The sequence below is a fragment of the Eublepharis macularius genome, chromosome 6 (assembly GCF_028583425.1).
Source record: "Eublepharis macularius isolate TG4126 chromosome 6, MPM_Emac_v1.0, whole genome shotgun sequence".
In the NCBI taxonomy this organism is placed as follows: domain Eukaryota; kingdom Metazoa; phylum Chordata; class Lepidosauria; order Squamata; family Eublepharidae; genus Eublepharis; species Eublepharis macularius.
Genome location: NC_072795.1, coordinates 139,844,595 through 139,871,357, shown reverse-complemented (window position 1 = coordinate 139,871,357; position 26,763 = coordinate 139,844,595). Strand labels below are relative to the sequence as shown.

General features: G+C 45.6%; 1 protein-coding gene across 4 annotated transcripts in view; it reads right to left on the bottom strand.

Moving 5' to 3' along the window:
• NRG3 (neuregulin 3) overlaps positions 1-26,763 on the bottom strand; it is a 972,861-nt gene that overhangs the window by 55,323 nt on the left and 890,775 nt on the right. For all 4 annotated transcript variants that reach the window (XM_054983168.1, XM_054983167.1, XM_054983166.1 and 1 more), the window contains exon 6: positions 4,326-4,452. In XM_054983168.1, coding sequence (XP_054839143.1) covers positions 4,326-4,452 — 127 coding nt within the window. The remainder of the gene's footprint in view (positions 1-4,325; positions 4,453-26,763) is intronic.

Here is a 26,763-nt window from a genome sequence, read left to right as displayed (position 1 = left end):
AACCACTTCCTTAGTTTTGACAGTGACCTCAGATCAGTAAAGAACAAAGAGGTGACATGGCCTTGCGTACATGAGGTATAGTTTTTTGTGAGCAAATTAACCAAGGAGATAAAAGGTAGAGTTTAATTAAATTTGATAAGGAAGGGTTAAACTGTAAAATACCAAAGGTGAAGCTTCTGTGACCCACAAAAGGATTTGCACTAGTAGCCACAAATTTTTCAGTCTTTCTCAACTTTGCAAATCTTCAATAATACCTGTCCAAACTTTTGATAGTTATGTATTGTCGAAGGCTTTCACGGCCGGAGAACGAAGGATCCCTTCTTTTGAGAAAAAGAGAGACCAAAAAAGTGCTTCTGGTCTTTTATTAAAGAACCAGTAACAATAAGATCCAATCCCTGTCCTACAACTTTACTGAGCAAGGACTGAAGTCTTCTGCTAGAAGCACTCTGCTGGATCAAGCCCAACGCTATCTAGTCCAGTTTTCTGTTTGCAACAGCATGTGCTAACCAAATGCTTTTGGGTTCTCACAATCTGGGTCCGGAGGCGTGTGTGTGTGTGGGGGGGGGGGGTCCGGCTTGCTTGTCATCAGGATCTACATATTGCCTCTGTCTATGTAGACTCCACATCAGTGTCTCTCATGGTTGGACTAGATGGTCTGTATGGCCCCTTCCAACTCTATGATTCCATGATTCTATTATGAGGACACTCTCCTGTATGCATTCCTTACCAAAATTGAGTGCATCAAGGTTTATCTCTAAATAAACCTTTTACTTCTGTGATTACCAAACTTTTAAATGCCTTGAGATGTTTTCTCAGACTTGTAGTAAGAATGCGGAACTCTATAATTGGCTAAGGGAAATGGTTAAAATGTTTCCCATTAAAAAGTAAAGGGATTTAATTGACATGGCTTACCTTCTTTTGGGTACTATACATTCCATGGGGAGACATAGGGCCAAGCTAGAAGTGACAAATTACACTTGAACAGCAAGTGAACAGACTCGCGTGTATTCCTCCCTGTTCACTTGCGCTCCACTTGATCACATAGTGATCACGTAGTTATCTAGTGGAGTGCAAGTGGAGCGCAAGTGAACAGGGAAGAATACACGTGATTGAGTCTGTTCACTTGCCGTTCAAGTGTAATTTGTCACTTCTAGCTTGGCCCAAAGTTCTTTTAACGGAAAAGGCTTAGCGCCCTCACCATTTCCTGGGCAAGTCAATATGGCCAGTGCTCTCTTATCAAAAGGCAAGATGATGTGGCTTGCCTTGGGGAGGTCTTAAGAGAAACACATCATCTACTTGATTATTACATTTATACTGTGTTGGGGGATTCAGATCTTTTGGGCTGCCTGTGAATGGCTCCACCTGTTTAAAACTAGTTGCAGTCTGTTTTGTCAATGTGATGGTAGAGTTAATCCACCTTTGAGTTTCAGGCAAAGATCAGTCTGGGAAAAAGCTCTTTTATCTTGTACTATCTGCCCAAAGTGCAGCCTGTGCTATTATGCAAAGTAACCTTCAAGTAGTAAGCAACCTTCAATTACGACATAGTCAATTGCAATGTATAATGAATGCATCCCATTAATCTTGTCTTGCTGTGAAGTGAGAAGAAAGACAAATGAACTATCAGCTTCAGTAAAATGGAGCATAACAAAGTGTGAGATGGAGAAGATTCCTGTTTATGGGCCTTGAATTTCACTAGCCTGATTCCTCTAGAAGAAGAGGCAGGGACATTTCTTAGAAACAGAAACAAAACAAAAAAAAATTGAATGTGATCAAACCATTTCGAGATTTTGGTTTTCATTTCACGAGACTGCTTAAATTATGAGATGGGATATTTTATTCCTTCCTATAGGTACCTGACACAGGGAGCTCCATGAATGCAGCTTCCAGCATTTCCTTTTCTCTAAAAATCAGGTGTACGGGGACACAACTCTGCTCAAGATTATGGCAGGGGGCTGGAGTTAAGCCCTTTGACCCTGTGCCCTCCAAATCATACATTTCCTCAGTGGGTCAAATAGTGGTTCCCCAGGGTTATTTCAAATAAGGGAAATGCTGTGAGGGAAGAATCCTGTTGATGGTTTGGGTGGCCTTCAGTACCATCATCCACGGCACCCTTCTGGACAGGCAGTCTGAAATGGGTATCGAGGACATCGTGCTCTGATGATCTGGTCCAGACCGGCTAATTTGCTCGTTTGTTTCAAGACACATTTCTGATGTTCGTTGACCTATAAAGCCCTATATTGCCTTGGACTATGGTACACAAAGGACCATCTTCTCCCCTATGTATCTGCCCAACAGCTGAGACCATCATGGGAAGACTTCTGCGAGTGCCTCTATCCAAAGCAGGGTTTTTTTTCTGGGAAAAAGGTGGTGGAACTAGTCAGGACCGCACAATGACGTCACTGTGGGTCAGCTAGAACAAGGGGGGAGTTTTTCAAAGTTTAAATTGCCCTTGGTGAAAATGGTCACTGGAGCGGCACGGAGGGCAATCTAAACTCCCCTCTGTCTGAAGTTCAGGGGGCGGGGCCACCAGCTAGGTGACCATTTTCTTTTTTTAATTTAATTTAATTTTTATTTTATGTTATTTTTTTCAAAACAAAGAGGGGTACAGGAAAAAGAAGGGGGGATAACGTGGTCCAAGGAGCAGTAGGATTTTGCACTAGAAGAGTTGTTAAAATACAGAGTACACAAGACATATCTTAATCAGAGTTAATGTTAAAATGAGGACCATGTGACCATTTTTAAGAGGTGCTGGAATTCCGTTCCACCGCATTCCCGCTGAAAAAAAGCCCTGATTCTAAGGCTAGGTAAGTGCATCAAAGAGAAGGTCTTCTCAATGACGGCAACCATGCTTTGGCAATTCCTTGGCCTGGTGCTGAGCCTGTATTCTTTCCGGTACCAGGCCAATAAGCTCTTCTTTTAGCAGACCTTTTAGACCCTCTATTGTGGATTTTAAATTATCCTGCTCTGGCTGTTTGCACTTTTCGGCAACAGTTCTTAAAAGGTTCCTGTAAAGCTGAGAGCCAAGCTACAAGTGACGGCTGACACAGGTTGGACACTTGTCAGCTTCCCTCAAGTTTTGATGGGAAATGGAGGCACATCCTGGTCTTGCAGCTGTAATGGAGAGCCAAGCTGTAAAACCAGGATGCCTACATTTCCCATCAAAACTTGAGGGAAGCTGACAAGTGTCCAACCTGTGTCAGCCGTCACTTGTAGCTTGGCTCTGAGTTAAGGATATTTGCTTTTATATGTGTTTATTGCTGCTGCTTTTATTGTGTTTATTGGGACGTTATAATTGTTTCATTGGCTTTTAGTATAGAGTTGCTTTCTTTTCAATGTTGCAAGTCCCCAAGGGAAACTGAGGATTAAAGGGGAAGGGTTTAAGGATGTCATTAACTCTTATGAACATCACCTAGGGGGTCCTTAGACCAGCCTCTCAGTGCTATCAGGTCCACCAAGAACTAGGTCAGGTACTGGTTTGAGACCTGTCTCACCTACATGGAGCTATGTGGGTCGGGGGGCAGGGCGAACCTGACAGTGCCTCTGGCAGCATATTTGAACTGTGGCTGTGAGGAATCACAGAATCACACAGAGTTGGAAGGGGCCACACAGACCATCTAGTCCAACCCCCTGCCCAGTGCAGGATGAGCCTAAAGCATCCCTGACAAATATTCATCCAGCCTCTTCTTGAAAACTGCCAGTGAAGGGGAGCTCACCACCTCCCTAGGCAGCTGATTCCTCCTTTGAACTAATCTGACCGTGAAAAGGTTTTTCCTAATATCCAGCTATGTTTTTCCTAATATCCAGCTAATATCCAGCTAGGTTTTCCCTAATATCCAGCTATGCTTAGCTATCCAGCTAAGCTTACCTTTCTGCATGTAATTTAAGCCCATTGCTTCGGGTCCTACCCTCTGCTGCCAACTGGAACAGGTCCCTGCCCTCCTCCAAATGACAGCTTTTCAAAAACCAGGAACAGTTACAACAACTTATTCTGGGCTAACAGTGGGATGGGGCTCATTTAAATTGAAAGAGTTTTCCTTTTTAAAAATATTAACTAAGTTGCAGTCCATTATTTTAGTCTGTAAAGGTTGTGTCTTGCCTCCTTATTGACTGGATGAACGTGCAAGTTGGAGTTGACCGTAGAAACCATGGCACAAGGCTTCATTGTTTTATCAGGCTGTGTTGGAACAGGATAAAGTTTGTTTGTTCCACAAAACCGCAGGTGCAAATTAGTGGCACATCTGAGGAAAAAGAGATGCGAGGCTGAAAGCGTCAGCATCAAACACACTGCCAATCTGTGAAGAGCCGAGGTTGGCAAAGTCACTTACATTTTGCAGCTGGACTCGGCTTTGGGCCCTGGCCTCTGGTTTTGCCACGATGCCAGGAGCGTTAAGGCTGTAGGTTCTCCCATTCTGCATCTCTTTCAGCTGTTCCTGAATATGTTTTGCTTGTTTCCTGCAAGGAAAGAAAATCCAGGGATGATCAAATAAAGTTATTCCCCACCCCCACTGTCTATAACTTTAACTTTATCAAACCTGGCCATGTCCATGGATCACTGACGGAAAAGGCAACTGCAATGGAGGTAGATGTTTACATTATGGGTAACATGGAGCTGACACCAAAAACAGCATTTCCATGTTGCGCTCCATTCCTCTATCCAGTAATGTACAAGATCACCTATCCTGTGCCCTGATGTCATCATGTCCTGATTTGCTCACCCTGTTGAAATGACTTTAAAAGAGAGTATGAGAACGCAAAGCGCAGTCCTCCCCTCAGCAACAGGCAGGAATGAATCCGCTGTGTGTACTGCTGAGGATGGTAGGGATGGAGAGTGCCCTCAAGTCATAGCTGACTTATGGTGACCCCTGGAGGGGTTTTCATGGCAAGAGACTACCAGAGGTGATTTGCCATTGCCTGCCTCTGCCGCCCTGGTCTTCACTGGAGATCTCTAATCCAATTACTGACCAAGGCCGACTCTGCTTGGCTTCTGAGATCTATCCAGGTCAGGGCACCGCTGAGGACAGCCTCCTATAAAATGGCAGATGCCAAAGGAAAACATATGGCTCCAGTTTTTGAGTTCCCTTGTAAGAGTGGGAAATTGAACCCGTTCTGAGTCTGTCCTACAGATGATAAACCTTTCCAATCACAGATCACAGCAATTTAGTGACCAGAGTTAATCTGGGAAACAGCAAGCAGGTAGCAAAGTAAAAAAAAATAGCACTCAACGTAGATTTAAACAACTCACAGTGCAATCCTAAGATGACTTACTCCAGTTGAAGCTCATCGATTTCATTTATAGGGCAGTCCTAAGCAGAGTTACATTCTGCTAAATCCATTGTTTCACAGGGTATAACCCTGTTTAGGATTGCACTGCCAGATGTTTTTATAAAATAATGAACTGACAGGACAATCCTTGTCCTGTTTTCTTTTGACACCCTCCCCTCACCCATGCCAAACAATGTTGTGATAACATTCAGGATGTGCTTCTGAAGCCATCTCAGAAATACCATCATATACTTCACCCACTCAGCCAGGATCAGCTCTGGATTTCTGTCTCCAACCTCTGGGATAGTTGATTCAACCAAACCTTTTCATTGCATTTACAGTGTTGCCAAAAAGCTGCCTGCATCACTTCTGGTCCTATTTAAACAACCTAAGGCAAACTCTCCCATCCAGCCAGACATCCTCACTCATGCTGTAGTGCCCCAGGCATCACTATGGACATTGTGTTCATTCTAAATTTAGACTCAAGACCTTGATAATTATTTTAGTGCATGATATTTGGATTTGTTATCTTTCTGCCGGGCCTGCAAGACAGCTGTTCCACCAGGCAAATGGGTGGTGCTAGGCGGAGCCCCCCTGGCCGGTTGACGGTAGAATATGCCCTCCCTACGAGCAATACCCCCATCTAGTAATCTCCTTTACTGTTTAAGATTGGCCGATTCTGTACGGCTTACGTGAAGCCGGGAAGTTGCGAAACATGCCGGAAAAAATGCAGAAGATCGCGTTTTGTCGCGCGAGTTTTGCGCGATATCATGCAAAACTCACGCGACAAAACGCGATCTTCCACGTTTTTTCCGGCATGTTCCGCAACGTCCCGGCTTCACGTAAGCCGTGCGGAATCGGCCATGCTCTGGAGATGGCTTGGATTTGGTCGGATATATATATGTATTTTAATTGTGTGATTTTTGGATGTTTTTATGGTTTTTAACTTATATTAACTGTCTGTATTCTAACTTGTATACGCTATAATCCACCTGGAGCCTGCTGGTGTGGGGAGGGCGGAATATATATATATATATATATATATATATATATATATATATATATATATATATATATATATATATATATATATATATATAAGTAAGTAAGTAATATTACAGTATTAAGGAAGGTCACAATCCACCACTCTGTCAGTAGGACAAGGTGAAGATGCTCTTTGCATGTATGCACTGTCTCTCATCTGTCCACACTGCTGTGAGTGCACCATCATACGTTAGGCAAATGGAGGGCTTCCTTCCAGCCTTGGGGTATCCAGTAGATCCCCTGTCCTGCAAACTCTCCATGCCAGATGCAGGATGGACTCCACAGACTAGAGTATTCATGGCTTTCTGAAGGGAAGCAGGTCTTCACCTAATTTTATAAGTAGCCTGTACCATTAGGCTGACAACACTAGATGGCAAATGAGTATCTGGGAGAAGCAGGTGACAGGTAGACAACTTACCTCTGCTATCCCTCCTCCTCCCTTTGCAGGTTATCCATGAAACATGTATTTAATTATTTTACTTCATTGATATTCTACTTTTCTGTGCAATAGAGGCCTAAAGCCTCTTACATCATTCTCCTCTCTTCCATTTTACCCCGTAATAACAACCCTGTGAGGTAAGTTAGACCGAGTGTGTGTGATTGGCCCAAGGTTCCATGGCAGAGTATGGATGTGAACCTTGGACTCTCAGATCCTAGTCCAACACTCTAGGCCAGTGATGGCGAACCTTTCTGGGCCCAAGTGCCCAAACTGCAACACAAAACCCAATTACCTATTTCAAAGTGCCAACACTGCAATTAAACCTGAATACTGAGGTTTTAGTTAAGAAAAAACAACTCATACAGTTGTCCGAACTAATTAACCTCCTCTCTCTCTCTCTCTCTCTCTCTCTCTCTCTCTCTCTCTCTCTCTCTCTCTCTCTCTCTCTCTCTCTCTCTCTCTCTCTCACTCACTCACTCACTCACTCAAGAGCCACGACTGAAAGTAAAGCAAGTTAAATCAAAGCAGCTAACTCTTCTTTAGAAAGCCAAGAGACGGGCAGCAGGGAGGCAGCCTTGAGGAAAAAGAATCACATGGGCAGGGCCAAAACCCATGTGATCTCTGTTCAGAGCTACTGGAATGCCATTCCAGGCGTTCCCCCTCCAAATGAGCTCTGGACCTAGCGATCAGCGACTTGGCTCATGTGCCCACAGAGAGGGCTCTGCGTGCCAGCTGTGGCACGCGTGCCATAGGTTTGCCATCACTGCTCTAGGCACTATACCACACTGGCTCTCAATGCAGCAGTAATTCCCTGTATTAAGAACATACATACTGTCCTCCACCTAAAGAAAGCTGGATCATGGCATAAAACTTTAGTTCTCCAAGCCCTTCCAACATGATTCTATGAAATTGTGTTAATGCAATTGATTTTAACACAATTTGGGTTATAAACCTTCGCAAAACTTAAACTTTGGTCAACTGTGCATACTTAAATCTATGGGCGTGAATACTTAAATCTGTGGATCAGGGCCATGTACAGGCTAGGGACACTTTCCTACAAACTTAAAGAACCCTCCAGGTTTGCATAAAAATTTTGAAATATGGGGGGAATGAATGGGGTTTACATCCCCCAAAACAGAAGAATGCTGTTTGAGCATGCCTGGACAATGTACCTCTATTGGACCACTGCCTGATAGCAGATGTACTACAGGTGGATGGTGGAAGGAGGGGTGGATAGTGGAAGGATAGTGGAAGGAGGGGTGGGCAGGTAAAGTGATGAGAGGCAAGTAGATGGGAGGGTGGAATCATGGGGAGGGGGTTCTTTTACACAGGTAGGAGGGCCATACTGTAAGGAAATAGTTCAGAGAGGTGTTTTGGAAAGGGACAGGGGCTGTGATCTATAATACAGTGCAGCTATTGAGTAGTTTTTATGCCATGTCTAATTGCTTCTGCTTCTGCATTGCTTTCAGCTCTGTGTCAGATTTCTGGGTGTATTTAAATTTCTGCTATTCATTGCATGGTTATTGTATGTTCATGCCATTGATCATATGGTCTCACGCTGAGTAATTCACCTTGAGTCTCAGTGAGAAAGGCATACTATAAATAAGTAAACAAACTGCAGCTGCCCCAATGCATGAGCTGGATGGTGGGTGGATAGGGAGAGCTGCCACGGCAAGCAGGCAGTTGTGGTGCTTCGGCTGGGCAGGCTGACTGAGGGTGGCCAGAGGGAAGGTCAGACTGAGGGGAAAGGGACAGTGGAGGTCCAGGGGGGACCAGTGTTGGGGGTATGGGGAAGAAGGAAGGAAGAAAAAAGATGGAAGTGGAAGTATTGGGAGGAAAGAGGAGAGAGATGTGGCTGGGGGTGGGTGTCAAAAGCCAGAGGACAAGGCAGGGAGCAGGGAGAGAATTTCCTTGTTATGGACCCCACCTTGTGCATATACACGATACACACATGATTTTTCCTGGAACCGTTAAGATGTGGTGGCTATTTGTAGACAGGTGGGATATAAGTATTTCAAATAAGTAAAATAAATATTAAAAGAATTGGAAAGAGAAGTTTCTTTTTAAACAATGGTCACAAACTTTCCATCCTAGAAATACCAGGTCTTGTTTACAGTACTGGTTGGAATAGGATGCCTATCTATTCCCCATTTTTTAATTCTAATGTCCTTTCCTACTTCCCTCGCATTTAAAGGACAAGCAACTTTACATTTATGAGGACTTTGCATATCCCACATTCTAGCAGCCGATTGTCATAAAATGAATGAGAGGATTTAAAAGCTGGAGACAGATGGGAAGGTTGGTTTCTATTTAAAAGTTGCCCGCAAATTAAAATCTTTATTTTGCTACTTTAGGCTAATGTATTCTATTTACTGCATGTGTTAGTGGAACATCTGAAAATTAGTTTTGTCTTTTGTAGGAAGTTATAATGTGTGCATTGCTATTTGTTAAATACAGTATAAGTATCTGAAAGCACTTATCTTTCACACTCGTGCAACATGTACATTGACTGCTCGCAAGTTAAAATTACAGAGGATGTTTATATGTGCTGTCTGGGGTCTGAGGCCCAGCCCCCAGACTTACCAGGAGGAAGGGATGGGAGACAGCTGGGAGACAGCTGTCCAGCCCATGCCGATCCAAAACCCAACAGCAACAGAGGGAGAGAGAGAAACACCAAAGCCTCAGAGGGTCAGACGGAGCAGGTGGAAGACAGCTAGCCCCACCCTCTGGTGGGAAGCTAAGAGCCCAGACAGGGAGAGTGGGGACAGCCTGGAGGGGACTGTATCAAAGGGAGAGGTCACAGGAGACAGGGACAGCCAGCCAGACAGCAACCTTACCAGCAGGGGAGGAAAGGCAGCAGAAGCAGCACAGGGCCATGCCCCAACCTGCAAGCAGGGTGGAAGGGAATAGCAAGGGCCAGGTGAGGCTGGGATCAAGGCAGCCTTAGGTGGGACTGCCTGACGTGATCAGCAAAGAGAGCCTGGCAGCCAGCAAAGGAAGTGCAGGTGTGGCTGGCCCAAGCAGCCAGCAGAGCAATGCCAGGTGTGGCTGCCTAGCACAGCCTGGGCCGTGACTACAGTGCTGTGGGGCGTGGTTGGCAGGTGGAGCCAGGAATGGGTGAAGGGATATAAGGGAAGTTCTCTCACAAGGTGTGGTGGTGAGTTAGGAGCATGGAGGAGGAGAGAGTGAGGAAGGAGGGAAAGAACAACAAGCAAGGAGGAGGTGAGGAGGGTAAAGGCTTTGGGAGGTTGGAGGCAGGAGGAAGCAGCTGGGAGTCAGCCAGGTTGAGCAGGCCTGCAAGTGGGTTGAGAGGGAGTGAGGGTGAGGTATACCCCCCTCCTTCCATGAAGCGAGGCCCTGCACCATCCCTGACTGCTTTCTGGAGTCAAAGTCAGGTGTGCCATTGTACAGCACCACTGCACCTGCGGAGGAACCTGACATGTGCTACCTTTCTCCAACACATTGCATATGATTGTACAAGAGCTGGGGCCAAGACTTGGTGGTAGAACAAGTGGAAGGTCCCAGATTCAGTCACTGTGAAGGCTCCCAGGTAGCAGACATTGGAAAAGATTTTTCTTTTTTTCTAGACCATGGAAAGAGCCACAAGAGAAAATCTTGAAAATCTACTGCCATTCAACATAAAAAACTGGACAATCTATGCAGAAATACAACAAGGGTTGGTTCAGGCAACTGCCCTAGTCAAATGATGTCTTCTGGTTCTGCAGAGAGTCCCTTGAAGATTGAGCTTTTTGGCCCAACCAAAGCCTGCTGTTGATACCTATTTCCAACCAATTTGCCATTCGGAGCATCTGTTCCGAGTAGAGTTTAAAGTGGTTGTTGGGGGTTTTCCGGGCTGTATTGCCGTGGTCTTGGCATTGTAGTTCCTGACGTTTCGCCAGCAGCTGTGGCTGGCATCTTCAGAGGTGTAGCACCAAAAGACTGTCTTTTGGTGCTACACCTCTGAAGATGCCAGCCACAGCTGCTGGCGAAACGTCAGGAACTACAATGCCAAGACCACGGCAATACAGCCCGGAAAACCCCCAACAACCATCGTTCTCCGGCCGTGAAAGCCTTCGACAATACAGAGTTTAAAGTCTTCCTTGGGGTACACTGGTTCCAGGCCTCCAACTGCATTGAAAGGGGAAGAATCTAGAGACATACTGGTAGTATGTTTGGACCTGATGGTGTCATTTCTCTGAATCCAAGAGACGCTCCAACTAGTGGAGAAAGCAGGAGGAGGGCCTCATTATGCAGGAATCTGGGGGTAAGCTTCAGAACCATTGGTGTGGAAACCTATAGAGGAATGAGTCTATAGAGGTCACCCCAGTCAGGTATATATGGTGGTGGTATGTAACAGAGATACCACAGAACTGATGAGCAAGACAGTGGCCATGAGGTTCCCTGAGCTGGATCCAAGCTGACTCCTCAGTGAGACAGCATTATTAGTACTGGCTTGATGTCCAAATCTGAGGGCCATAGTACTGGAGAACAAGCCTGTATTGAGGGAGTTCTTGGAACCTCCATTCCACTTGCCTATTGCACCAACAGTCCTAGTTCCCATGGTTCCAGCTCAGGGCCAAACTACAAGTGACAAATGACACTTGAACCGCAAGTGTATTCCTCCCTGTTCACTTGCCCTCCACTTGCTCTCCACTCGATCCACTTGCTGTTCAAGTGTTATTTGTCACTTGTAGCTTGGCCCTCAGTCACAAGGGCAGATCTTTGTTTCTCCCTTTGTTTAGATTTAGCTTGGATCTGCTACTTGGGCAAATGCCATGGTCAGGGGATGGTGAATATCCCGGGTATGGATCCAAGCTGGTTCTGGATGGAATGGAGACCATCAAGATTGGCCAAGAGGACAGGGCCAAGCACTCTCTGTAGCAAGAGCAGTGTTGGCTCAGATCCAACCTCACGTCCAATGGATTGGATCCAGTCCTAGGAAGACAAGATCCAATCTTGAATCCACTGAATACTGTGACAGATCCGATCTCAAATCCACTGAATACAAAACAATTGAAATTAGATGAGGCGCGTGATCTGCTGAGCTAAATAACTTTACTGCTGGGCTTTGGGCGGTAGTAAGGGCTTTTTCTCATAACATGGCTTAAAATTGGGTGGTTCTATCCCCTCTGGCCTTCAGAGTAAATACTTGAAAGCATTGACAAGCCCCAATATTGTGGCTTTCATACAAGACAAAGCAGGCACAAGGATTGTCTATCGGTCTTGGTCATTTTTGTGCCATGCTCAAGACACTTTTTTAAAAGAGCCCTTTTTTTGGCTGTAGATAGAGAAGAAACTGACCCCATGAAAAGAAAATCAAAGAGAAGCAAAAAATATAAAAAATAAAAAAGACAATACCTAAATCATCTAAGAGGAACAAGTCGCTATGCTCTAAAGAACAATCCTAACCTCACCGTGGCAAAGATCGAACTGATAGAGAGGGAGAGCAGTTCCCTTGGAGGACATGACTGTTCAGGCAGGAAAACAGTGACTCATATACTCTGGGGAAGGGCCACCTCATCTAAATTACTTAAAGCCATACAATCCTTTCCGGACCGACGATAAAAGGAAATGCCCTCTTTCTGTTAATCATTTCTCTATCACAACATCCCTATGCCGATTTTTGCTTTTTTAAAAAATGGACCTCTGTATAATTTGCAGCTTGAGCCTAAGCAATTGAATCAGTCAGTCCCAAACTCCTTTCAGTTCATTTCAATGAATGTCCAAAATTTGGTATATTCACATGTAACTTCTTTTTTTCCCCATAGAATTTTCTTTATTTAAACTATAAACTATAAACAATAACATAAAAACTATAAACAATAAACATAAAGGATAAGAAAAAACATTCTAAACAGAAGACACACTAACAATACATAAACAAGTAAAAAAAATAAAGACCCTAAAATTACACTACAAGTTGAGTTCCAATTATCTCTGCAACAAATAAATGTCATTTCTGGAGTCTCACTTATTCTGTTAATCATTAAAAGCCCTCTTTTTTCTAATGTTCATGTTTCTTAATCCATACATCCAGATGTCATCAAATCCTTGTTATCCATTTCATGTAAAAAGTCTATAAACGGTATCCATTCAGTCAAGAAGTTAACTAAAGTCCTTTCTCGAATCAATGAAGTAAGTTTTGCCATTGACGCAAACTCCAAAACTTTTGTCCACCACTCCTCCACTGTAGGGAATATCGTAGTTTTCCACTTTTGTGCATAAAGGACTCTTGCTGCATTTACACCCATGTAACTTCTGACAATCCCAGACCAAGTTTATGGATGTTCAAAAGCGAAGAGATATGCCAGTGAATGTTGACAGATGAATATAATTGCCAACATTTGCCAATGTATGTTTAAAACGTAAGGGTCCAGTAGCACCTTTAAGACTGACCAACTTTATTGTAGCATAAGCTTTTGAGAATCACAGTTCTCTTCGTCAGATGCGAGAACTGTGATTCTCGAAAGCTTATGCTACAATAAAGTTGGTTAGTCTTAAAGGTGCTACTGGACTCTTTTTGATTTTGCTACTACAGACTAACATGGCTAACTCCTATGCATTTAAAACGTAAGGGAATGTTTTAAACGTTCTTGAAATTCATCTGTGGCAAATGTCCATCATTTTGTGATGAGGGGAATGCATTCTGCATATGCTCAAAGAAACCTTATGACTTTAATCTGTATAAGAATTCTGAGTCATGGATATATTGCGCGATCTGGGCTAGGAGGTTATTGCTATGTCTCAATGTTCCTCAACAACTTTAAATATGAACGCTTTCCTCTGAATGGTAGATACAGTATACAATATATACAATATAGTGTATATATATGTGTGTGTGTGTTTATGGTAGAACCAAATGTGAAGCAAAGATTTCCTGGTTCAAAATTCAGTCTCTTAAGCTGAATACACATGGGCTACTTACAGCAGGTACTCGTATCAGTTTGTGTTGTAGATATTGGGTTAGATTCCACTAATCCCCTGCAAATTTGATGAAATTTGCTCCAAAAATGACCCCCCTCAGGCCACTGCAAGTTTCTAGTTTCCCATAGGAATGGCCAAATTGTACCAAAATTGCTCTGTATTATCAAACCAAACTGGAGAATGAATTCAATATTCCCAGAATTCCGCATTTTTTCCCAGTTTGGTATTACCAAATCGAATCAACCAATTTTTTTTTCCTGTGCATATCCAAAGTGCTAGCTGGCCTCAATTCAAGATCAATTTCAATCAAATGTAGCACTTTTGATCATACAGCTGTTGGCTAAATGTCTGGCACCTCGATGTTCTAGAAAGTGGAAGACATTTTTTTCAAATCTCATATCCCCTGTGAACTCACAAGACAGTTTTGAGGAAGCCAAGATGGTTCTGGGCAAGCAATCTGAGATAACAAATGGGCACTCATGAGACTTGCGGATCCTCGCTGAACTAGGAGCCACGAGCCCGGTCTGCACCCGAGCAACTCACGCCCATTCCACTTTAGAACAGGCCTTGCACAGGAGATCTAGGCCGATTCCAGACGGCCCTCCGCATCCCGAAACGTTGCGCGTCATCGTGCAGAAAACGTGAAATATCGCGTTTTCTTGCACGAGTTTTGTGCGAGGTCGTGCAAAACTCGCACGAGAAAACACGATATTTCACGTTTTCCACGCGATGACGCGCGACGTTTCGGGATGCGGAGGGCCGTCTGGAATCGGCCCTACTTGGAGCATTGGGGCCCATGTATGGGCTGCCAATAGACATCTAACACCCCTTCCCCACTGCAAACGTTTGTTCCTCTATGAAATACTCCTACCTGTGTGGATCCAGGGGGCTTCCACTTGAACTGTTGCCCAGGGACAGAACCCTTCCCTTGGCTCCGCTCAATTCCTGGACAGAAAATGGCCCCGTCGTTTGGGTTAGCAGCAGCTACTACCAATTTTGCAAGGCAAGGTGAGGCAGGTGAGGTAGGCAGCCTCCACTGGGGTGGGCCAGGAGGGCAGCCACTGCTGTGTACCACTGGCTGGAGAACAGGGGAGGCAGCAGGTGAGACTGGGTAGAGGAAGGCAGCCACCACTATGCACATGTTGCAGCCCCCAAAAGAAGGTATGAAGCAGACGGGGCAACCAGAGGTGCCTTGCGTGCACAGCCTGCTGGTGGGGCTGCTGCATCTGGCCTGGGCTCTCTTCCTGGCCTGAATTTCAAGCAGCCCCAGCCCCTCCACCCCGAATTTCGGAGCAGCCCCCAGCTGAATGTTCTTCCCCTCCAAAGGAGTCTCCACCAAAAGTTTCTTCTGAGTGCCAATCCCCACCCACACCCACACACACCCCATCCCCAAATCTGGCACTTAAAGAAAAGACGCTCCCCCTCTGGAGTTTGGGTCTGCCCATTTATCCATGGCCACCTGGCTGAACATTTCCCACTCACGCACCTCATGGGGAAGGCAAGAGTACCCACCAGCATGGCCAGAGAATTTCTCCTTGCTCCCCCTCTTCCTCTGGAGACCCTCCCCAGAACCCTAGAGTTGCCTTTAGGGTGCCCCACATTGCCATCCCTTGCAGCTGCTCTTGCAAACTGGTGAGTCCCCCTTCTCACCCAACCGCCCACCTCCAGTGTTGCTATCTCCCTACCATGCCCAACCCCTTCCCTCAACATTTCCTACTCAACAGAGTTAGCTGTCCTTTGCAGAAGCTGTGCCTCCCCTCCTTTCTCACTGAGGACAATGATCTACCTGCTGGGCTGCTCCCCACTTTCACTCCTCCAGCTGCCTATTCTTCCCTGCTCACTTGGCAGAAGCTCTCACTCTTCCTTTTCTTGCCCACACAAAGTGGCACTGACGCTTGGCCTAAGTGGTTGGGGGGGGATGGCAGCTCTGGCAGCACCTAAGCGGCAGTGGTGGCAGGGCTGCCGCTGACAGTAATGTCTGGGCACAAGGCTGGGCTGGCTCCTACTTTGCACCAATCACACATATGCAGACGGTGTTCCTGTCTTTTGAGAGGATTTAAAGCCCCCCCCCCCCCATTTTCAACTGTTCAGATTTTTCTGCAAGCCTGAGGGGTTCCCTCAAGTTTGGAGAACAATCTCCGTTATGCAAGTGGGCCCAATTTACAGATTTAAGTATCCGCAGATGGGGGTCACATTTGGTTATTAGCATATAATATATGATATTGACTTGCTTTAGATCACAGGACACTGGAAGTGACTTTTCATGAAATCGTATTTTCTTGTTCATGAACTAATGGTAAAGGGTGGAGGGAGTGTTTCTTGAAGCAGCCCTGCACCATCTCAGGATTGCCATATTTGGCTGGCCAAGGTGAGGGGGCTGTTCCCAGCGCTTGCTGCCTGGGTTCTTCGGCAGGAGTAAAACCTGGGACCTTTGCTGAATGGGGTATGAGCTCCGCCACTGAGCCACGGTCCCTTATCCCTGACAAAGGACGACACCTAAAAGCAATGGAATTACTACTAGAACAAAGCATAGATTTTTAAGTCACCAGCGGGGCTTTTTTTCAGCAGGAACACAGTGGAATGGCGTTCCGGAACATCTTGAAAATGGTTACATGGCTGGTGGCCCCGCCCCCTGATCTCCAGACAGAGAGGAGTTTAGATTGCCCTCTGTGCTGCTCAGCGGCGCGGAGGGCAATCTCAACTCCCCTCTGTCTGGAGATCAGGGGGCGGGGCCACCAGCCATGTGACCATTTTCTCCGAGGGCAACCCACTGAGTTCCACCACCTCTTTTCCCAGAAAAAAAAAGCCCTGGTCACCAGTCAAGCTCATTTTGCAAAAGGTTCTGGAGAGACCCAAGTTCCAAAAATCAGTGATGAGGGGAAATGCATTTCTCTTAAGAGCCAGGGACTTCCTTGAAAAACAGCATGCAAGCTCAAGATGTATCAACATTGGACTTCTCCCAAGAAATATTGCTGCACTGTTTGCATTCTTGGATTTTAATCTTGTTTTTCTGTTCTACTCAAGTGAAACAGATGACTACATGAAGCTGATTTATCAGACCATTGATCCGTGATGCCCATTCTAATTGGAGACATCAGGGACAGAGCACAAGCATGTGCCCTGACTCTGAACTAAGGCCTTCACATGAAAAAATCTTGAGGGAAGCCAATAACACTCCTATGCCTGGAGCAGGGGAGAGATGTGTGTCGTTAAGAGTTACACTTGAAGATTTCCTGGTCCCATCCGGCCCTGCCTTTCTATAAACATTGCTCCTTCTGTTGAAAACTAGTTAGCTTCCCATTCTGCATGATTAAAATGTTCTGAGCAACTGGGAAGCTGCTTATGTCTACGTTATCAGGTTGGTGGAATAAAAGAAATTGCTTCATTTCTATTATATTTATAATTCATTTGCATTTGGAACTAAAGAAAGGCTTTGCTAGAGAAAAACCCTTCTAGTACAGCATCCTGCTTTTGCCAGCCAGAAGCTTCCAGGAAATCTACAAGCAAAGAAAGAAGGCAACATCCCTGTCTAGTGTGGCTCACTTGATATTCAGAGATATAAAGGTAAAGGCAGTCCCTTGTGCAAGCACCGAGTCATTACTGACCCATGGGGGGGGGGGCGTCGCATCACGTCGTTTTCTTGGCAGACTTTTTGTTACGGGGTGGCTTGCCATTGGCTTCCCCAGTCATCTACACTTTACCCCCAATGAAACTGGAGACTCATTTTACCGACCTCGGAAGGATGGAAGGTTGAGTCAACCTTGATCCGGCTACTTGAACCCAGCTTCTGCCAGGATCGAACTCAAGTCGTGAGTAGACATGGGCACAAACGGGGAAAAAAACACGGACAACGAACAATGAACATGGATGACTGTTCCCGGACATGTTCGTTGTTCTTGGGGCCAGAACCACCCCCACCCCACCCCAACCCCCCACCCCACTTAGCCCCCCTCCCCTCAAACGCACTTACCTGGCCCTTTAAAGATCCCTTTAAACTATCAGCTGGTAGGGGGAGATCCCCCCTGCCACCTGCCAGCAGATAGTTTACAGGGCCCTTTCCTGCACGTGCAAGGGGCAGGGCCCTTTAAACAACCCAGAAACTGACCTTCCCAAAGTCCAATACCCACCAAATTTGCAGGGGACATAGTCCTCACTGTCCTCTGAAGACCCCCCCAAGTTTCAGAAGGATTGCACCCCGGGAAAGGAATGATCCACGGTTCTCCCCATTGACTGTCATTTTCTCTTCACAGTGGCCAAAACAGGACTCTCTGCTGGAAGTACTTTGAAGGGTTAAAGCCAGAAGGAAAGCCAGAAGGAGTTCAGACAGAGTTCAGTCCCTCCCAGTTGCCAAGGGGATTGATTGCAGGTGCCAGACTCTCTGGCTTGACGAACCGCTGCCCACGAGGCTTGCAACGACCCCCTGTTCGTTTAGGATGGGGCCTCACAAACAGCTTGTTCGAGAACAGCAGATTAGGCTGTTTGTGGGTTTTTTCTGTTTGTAATGCTGTTCGTGCCCATGTCTAGTCATGAGCAGAGCTTGGGCTGCATATACTTCCTCTTAAAATGGAAATTTTGGTTCTCTGTCATGGCCAATGACGACTTTGAGATCTATCCTGCAACATTATGTTTAAAACTATTCAATTAGCTGCTCTTGGGAATTTTTACGTCAGTGTGGCTTGGCTTCCTTAATTAATAATTTGCTAATACACACATGTGCACACGCGCACACACACAAGGCTTCATTATTAGTTTGCTGATTTAAGAGTGACAAGACTGCTAAGCATAAATCGATAATTCATAGGCTGTGCCACAAGAAGGATAAGGGAACACAGACAGGTTTAATCTGAGCTGGTCAAAGAAGCCAGTCAAAAGGAGTAAAAAATGTCAGACTTAATAAATAACGATGTTAAAGAATGCACATAAAGGATCTGAGTTTTCAAAGGACACAGATATTCATAACTATACTGTCGGAAACAGCACATATTCATGCTGGGCCACATTTACGCATTATACACAAGAATATAGAGTTTGGTCTTTGGAGTAATTGTCTAAAAGAGCACATAAAATGAAGTCATAAATAGAGCAAGACAAAAACGTGATCCATTAGCTGTCTGGACAACGTCTTATAGTGGATGCAGATTGAATAGGAAAATATCTCTTCTGCTGACCTTAGGCCTGTGTTATTTTAAGCAAGCATAATGCAGCCAGAGTTAAACACTCCTACCTAATTTATTAATGCTATTGTACCGGGTTCCGGTTTGATAATGCAGGATTCTCATACCTTGAGCTCTGCGTAGAGGCTGCTAATTTTAACTTCTAGAGGCTTATAAACATCGTTCTTCCTTTTCTTTTCTCTCTCTCCTTATTTTCTGTTTAGTTTTCTTATTTTTATTTTATAGCTTTGTTTTGTAGGTTTGTTAGGATTTTGGAGGGTGAATTTGTTTTTATTTTGCTTTCACTCTGACTTATGCTTTCTTAGTAGCTTAATTTATAGTATGCATGTTGGCTCACTTGAGGGGGAACTGCTTTGATTTCCTTCGGCTATTTTATTTTATTTTACTTTACTTGCCTTTTAAAATGAAACAGCTTTTTAGGAAAATAGGCTTAGGAGCAGGCTGATAAGCCATAGCAGCGGACTTTGCACACTCCAGAACAATCTGTAAAATATTTTTGTTGCTGACATCAGCTCACTTTTACTGGCTTGGCGATTAGGTCCGGACTGCGTTCCTCCCTGCTTGTTGGCTTGCTGGCTTCTACATCAGCTGGCATTTTAAAATCCAAATTTTACTGCTCTCATTCTCACTTCTTATCTTATCTGCTACTTATTTATTCATTACCTAATTATTTAGTTTGCTATCTTGTCCTGAAGCGATTGTGAATACTATTGTACTTTTTCTGTTTATTGCCACCCTAGTCAGAATGAAGAGGCAGACACAAGGCTTGGGTTCTAAAGGGCCGCTTTATTAAAGCAACAACGTAAACAGTTAATGCGGAAAAGGGGGCCTAACTAGTGGTACAGGTCAAGCCAGCGGTTGCACTGGAACCTCCTCCTTGAACCTGTCTGGGCAAGACCCACTGCCCCGGGTGCAAGCCATCCATGAGGCATGGCTTGGCCCCAGCCAACCAGGTGAAATGGTTCTTCCCTTAAAGCTCCAAACACCCCAAGCCGTGGAGCCTGAGGGAAGGACTTGTCCAGGACTTCCCATCCGGCAGTCTGCCCTCGCAGCTGGGCCGTGAAGCCACAGCCACTCCTGACAGACCCCAATTCCCCACCAATGGGGAGAGGCCAAGGGTGCTCACCAGCCTGCTCTCATTTCCCCAACTCTAACCTGCCAGTGGCCAAATGATTTACAGCTCCACCAAGTCCAATTACCACAACCTCTGTCAGCAGTGCAAGATAGGCGAAAAATCATACCTCACTGTAAGTCAATTTGGTGAAAGGGGAAAAAAATTCCAACCTGGCCCTGTAAACAGCGACTGGCTGGACCTGCCCTGCTACAGGGTGCAGAGAGTGGGCCGAGCACGAGGCACAGATTGAGAGTGCTAAGGGGAGGAGCTGCCTTCTCCTTCCAGGGCAGCCAAGGTCAGCACCCAGCCCTAGCAGCCGACGGCCATGGGCAGGATTGCCACATTATCTCAGCAAAAGTTAATTTGATGCTGAGACTTCAAAATGTTTAATGCTGGACTGGATCATGGGCCCCTATTTTGAGATGTTCCCAAATTAGTACCTGGAGACCAAGCCCTACCAGGAAAGATGGAGGGACTTGGGAAAGTTCAGTTTGGAGAAGAGGAGGCTGAGGAGAGACATGTTTGCTTTCATTAAGTATTTAAAAGGCTGCCATTTAGGGGAGAAAAGGGAGCTGTTCTTGCTGGCAACAGAGGAGAGGACTTGAAATAATGGGTTTAAACTAAAGGAGGGAAGGTACCGGCTGGACATTTGGAAAAAAATTCTTCAGGACTTGAAACAATGGGTTTAAAATACAGGAGGGTAGGTACCGGATGGAAAAACTTCTTCATGTTAACAGTTAAGTTAGGAAAAAACTTCTTCATGTTAACAGTAATCCAGCAGTGGAATCAGCTGCCTAGGGATGTAGGGTGTTCCCCCTCATTGGCAGTCTTCAAAGAGTGGCTGGACAAATAGTTGAAAAGGATGCTTTAGGCTGTCCCTGCATTGGGCAGGAGGTTGGACTAGATGATCTGTAAGGCTCTATGATTCTAGCATCCATCAAATGCCTTTTCGATACTCTGGTTAGCTGGAAGAACATCAGTTGTCTGAATGTTACCAACATTGTATTTGTTGAAAGAAAGAAAGAAAGAAAGAAAGAAAGAAAGAAAGAAAGAAAGAAAGAAAGAAAGAAAGAAAGAAAGAAAGAAAGAAAGAAAGAAAGAAAGAAAGAAAGAAAGAAAGAAAGAAAGAAAGAAAGAAAGAAAGAAAATGATGAAATGGACGAGAAAGTGGGGGGAGTTAAAATCCAACAAAAGTCTCCTGCCCCCGTAAAGCAGGAGTTAGCAGACGGGTCACTCGGGAATGACTAGCCACTCTGTAAGCAGTTATGAAGAGCAGCTGCCTGCGCCCCTCCACCAATGCTGTTACAATCACTTTCTTATATTTCCCCTTTAAAGTTAGTGCAGCAACTTCTCTCCTCTTTCATGCAAAGGAGGCAGCGATGCATTCCTTTGCTCTGGATGGGAAAGCCACAGGACCAGAATCTTTTCTCATTCGCTTCTCCTCCTCCTCCTCCTGCACGCCCATCCCTCTTGCCACCAGCAAGAGGGATGGGGACGGGGACGTGTGGAGGCGTGGGACATCAGCAATGCCACACGACATCACTTCTGGGGGGAAACTGGAAGTGACAGGGTAGCTCCAAGAATCACCAGAAATGCTATGATTAAAAAACCTGCAGTTACACTGTTTTGCATTATACCACAAACATTTGTACATCTTTAGACCTATCACCAGTTCTGTTTGCTAATTTAGAAAAGGTCAGGATTCCATGATGAGAGTTTGCCTATGTTTTTCAAGAGCAAAACACGGTGTTTAGCAGCTAATGTGCACGTATTTAAGACCTACTGTAAGTATGCGCAAGGGGTTCAGACAAATGACAGATCCTCAGGCCATATTTACAAAATGCTTCAGCAACTTCGTTTCAAAACCGGTTTTCCACATGACCCAAAAGCAAAGGAAGCTATCTGGAAAAAAGTCCACAACTTCCTTGGCCATACAAAGCTAGATGTGCCAATCTTTGGAGTCAGGCCTTTTTGACTGTTTGTTTGAATTGAAGAAACATTTCTGTATTCTTTCTGTCTCATTACTTGTTATTATTTATTTCCAGCAACTCTGGCTGGAATTCCCCCTGCTGCAGATCCGGCTGCATTAACCCAGGGGCCTGGGATTTTTATATCACCGGCAGCTATCAAACAGCTATTAAATATGGCAGAGGCCGGGACCAACAATCCCCCCCCCCGCTCCAAAGTCACATGGTTTGCTGGGTGAGCTTTGAAGTGCATCTCAGCTGGAACTGGACTCAAGGTCTTGGGTCCATATCAAGGAAAGAGGGAATTGGGAAGAAGATAAGGGAAGAGCCATCAACTATCACTGTAAGGAAAACTGAGCAATCTGGAAGCCACATTCAACAAAAAACTTTTGGTAGCCTAATAAAAATAAGTTCCAATTCAAAAGTAGAGAACGTGATCTTCCTCTGTGTACCACAACAAAGGGACAACTGAAACTGAGAGTTTGAACTGAAGGAACACAACATTCTAACTCTAAGATAAAGCAAAATGAAACAATTCTTACTTAGAAGGGGCGAATGAAACTAAATCAAACGAAACGATTACAGAATAAAAGGTAATGTATACACTCAATGAAGCAATCGATAAATGCGCACACACAAAATAAGGAATGAAACAATGGCAGAAAAGCTGCAACTTTGTACAAATGGGAAGGTGGAGAGCTTGTTGTGCCTCCCCCCCCTCCCTGTTCACTTGCCCTCCACTCAATCCACTTGCCGTTCAAGTGTCATTCGTCATGTGCTGCTTGGCCCACAGAGAAAGCTTAGTGGGGCTCCGCACCACCTGAGGCACAAAGTGGAGCGATCGGAGCTGTCCACCTTGATTGGCAGCAGGTGGAAAGGGCACTGGCTTCCGAAAATTAACAAGCCGAGCCGAAGGCGCCTAGCACCACTAAGTCTGGGGCAATCAAGGGTTTGTGCTAGCACAGGGTATTCTGGCTATGCAAATGAGGCCCACTCCTCACTGAGTACAACAAACGTACCACAATTACAAATTCCAGGGACGTTTTACACATAAAACAAAATCAGAATGTGAAACAGCAGGATAAAGTGTACCAAAAGGCGGTATGAGGGGTTTTGGTCGCCATGATCGGTTAGAACATTGATAGAAAGAGGGATTCTCGATTCTTGCAGAGGCACCAATGTCATGTCTGTGCCTCATCCATGCCATGCTTGATGTGGACCTGTTGTTCTGAACCAATGTTTCATGCTATAACTTGATAACATATTGCCAATGCCATAACAGGTTTGCTTTCACAGGCTTATTGAAGTTGCAGGTGTCTTATCTAACAGACTGTAGAAGCATTCAGTGTTTTTGACTTTGTACACTGCTTACTCCCATGCGCTGCTATGTTTCAACTTTGATCTCCTGCTTTCTCAGTGTCTAGACTTGATAGTGCAAATATGTGAGACGTTCTCGGGATGGGTTCGCGCCAAAAGTCCTGTTTTGCTGATGGGAGGGGGAAGGAGTAAATGTGCGAGTTAAGAGAAAGGGTTTTCTCACGTGTTGCCATTCCTGTCAACCTGTTTCTTACTGCTTAGATGCTTGCCTTGCTTCTGAGTAATCCTATGGACATATCTGTGGAAATGATCTGATTTCTGAATAAAACCGTTTAACCAAGGGCCTGGACTCTTGCTGCCATATCTATCTGCCATAGCCTGTCATCCATAGCCTGACATCTTTAACTGAAGCCTTCAGCCTTCAGAGCCAAAGCCGGCCACTCACAGATGAGCAGCTGGTCCGGTGAGAACCCCGGCTCTGTACGGATACAGGATTCTGACCGGCACACTGATCAGCCTGTGCTGTGGTATCTCTACTGTGTCGCACTCTGCCTGTGGTCCCAATTGGCTCCAAATGTTGGAGCAAACTGACCCCAAGGGTCCCAAAACTGGGGCCTGCCCACAAAAGTAAAAGAACAGAAAAGTGAAGGAAAAAGAGGGAGGCGGGAGAATAGAGAAGGAGGTGAAACCGTGGTGGCTGCAACCCAGGCAGTTTCCAGTCTCCCGTAGTGGGCTACGTCGCTCAGACCCTCCAGGTGGATCATCTGGTGGTGAACCCAAGTTAAAGTGATGATGAGTGCAATAATAAGCGGGACTCGGAATATCAAGGTTATAGCAATGGGGTGTAACATTATGTTGAGCATGCCAGTGGCGTGTTCTGACCAACCTAAGAGGGTTTCTCACCAGGCATGACGGCCGGTGGATTCAATGACGGTGGACAAGGCAGCTGCACGGGCACCATTGTGGGAGGCCGTGAGAACGGCTTTCTCTCCCACTTCCTTTATTTTCTGAAATTCCCTCTGAAGGGAGGGATGAGTTCCAAGCCTACTCCAAGGAAAATGGGGGTGACAGAGCGATATAGGACAGGGGACAAGGAGATTTCCTGCCTATTCCAGACAGGGACAGTAAATTCAAAGTCACAACCTTTGATGGAAGTTTGATTACAGAAGCGTCTATTTATGAGGGGCACCATGAGCGGTATTTTGTCTGAATTAATGAGGACTGCGCTGCATGCAGTTCTAACACAGGCACAGCCTTTTCTTAAGCAGACCAGGACAGATTTTTCTTCAGTTGCTACATCTTTACTATAATGATACTGCTCGTACAGCCTATTTGGCTCTGAGCAGTGCTACACTAGAATTAGAGTTAAAATAGGAAAAATCTTTTAATATATAATCTGTATAATATTAAAATTTAGCAAGTTTTTTCTTGAACCTGGTGTGTTGGCCCGGCCACAGCCTCCGGCTCACAGGTATCCAAAGGATCTGTTCTTGAGTTGATAGCACTCCCATGATATCCCACAGCGTTACCAGGGGGTAATCCAGGGTCCCCCAATATTTGTAATTCCTCCAATGTCTCTCGTAGGAAGTGGGACCCTTCAGCCCCCTCTATTCGCAGTTGCCTCAAGCTCCATCCCACATGGTTTGCTGAAGTGGCAGCCATCCTCACCGTCGGCTCTCCAACGTAAGTTTCTAGTTCAAGGGAATGCCGAAAATATACCGTTTCACAGCGTTGCATCCCTTCCTCTGCCGTTATGGATCTGTGAGGGTTCCACTCATGCGTGGTTGGCAGATTCCATTGATAGTAGGTAGACCTGGCTTTGGGGATTGCTCCCAGTTCATGATACATCAGGAAGGTTCCTGTTGCGTTGGGTCCCCTCATGGCAGAAATATTATGGTCCATTAAATAGTCCAAATGAGTATGGGTCGCAGGTACCAGCTCCCTAGAAGTCCCTTCCAGGGGTGCACCTGGTCCTGGTTGATTTATGGGATCCTCTGGCTCTGATGGCCCCAGGTCAGGGTCTAATGACATGGAGACGGTAGCCATTATCCCAGAGTTGCAGGTACAGAGGAAAAAAGGATTCCTTTCAAAATGTCAGGCTATGGATGACAGGATACAGCAGATAGATCTCTGGACCACTGCATCAAGACAAGTTCTTGGTCAAAATGGCTTTTATTCAGAAAACATATTATTTCCATATACAGGTCCATAGGACTACTTAGAAGTAAGGAAGACATCTAAGCAACATGAGTAGAAGTTGACAGGAATGACATCATGTGAAAGAACCTTTTCTATTAACATTCTAGTTTACTCCTTTCTCCCTCCTCCCAACCGTAAACAATACTTTGGCACTCTCTTGGTGTGAGAATGTTTCACATATTTGTGATATCACGTTGAGTTACTAGGAAGCAAGACACAGCACTGTCTGGGAATAAGGTCATATAAACACTAGAAGCTGTTACAGTCCAACAGATAAACACCTGTGAAAGCCTGAGAAAGAAATAGTTATGATGACACTAGCAAAGTGACATTGAGCCATAGCAAGACACACTGTGTTAATCAGAACAGAATCAAAATTGGCACGGATGGGGCTCTGAAATGACAGCTTTGCTATGGTATTTAACTACTTTAAATTCAGTTAGAGCCGTTCTTCAACTGTCTGCAGTTTCCTTGACCTGATTTTTATCTCAGAACACAGAGTTCCAAAGCTGACCAATCAGAGAGAGGGGAGAGCAAGCAGGCAGGAGCCTGCCAGCCACACAGGAAAGCCAGGCCCCACAGGGAGATTGGCAACCTGAGTGCACTTTTAGGGGAAGACTGGGAGGTGCATTTGACCTCAGGACACATTCAATAACTCCCTTTGCAAATGTTTAGAATGTTGGGAGTGAGGATCAATCAGGCCACATATGCAAATAACTTTGATAGGCTGGCCCAATCAGGGAAGAGTGGCTGAGGTGGCAGTGGGCAGGGGTGCAACAACAACAACAGCAAAAATAACAATACTATTCAATTTATATACCGCTGTCAAGGGCCTTTGTGCCTGCCCCTGACTCTAGGGGTCGCTGCACTGGCTGTGGGGTGCCGGGTGGGTTTGTACTACCCCTGTCTCTGGGCTGCCTGCTTGGCCTGGTGCGTACAACCACCCTCCTGGCCATTGGAGGGCTCTCCCGCTTGGCGGCCTCAAAAAGGGTGAGCCCATTGCTGAGTTCAAGACCCACATGTGATGGGACTCCCCAGCAAGGCTGTCCCTTTGACAGCAGGGACAGACCTGCACCTGCTCTCCTCCTCGGTCTGGATCTGGAGCCCTCCCTAAATACCTTCCCACAATAATGCCATCCCTGTCCCGTTTCCCATGCTCCCGTCTCCACCATGAGACCCACCACCTGGGCCAGGTGTGGTCACATCCCTTTCCTCCACCCCGTCGCCCACTACCCATAGGTGCCACCTCCTGGTCTTCTGCCCGGCCTCCTATCCCATTCCCCCGCTCCTGGGGTGGCCAAGGCCATCAGCGAATTCCTATCA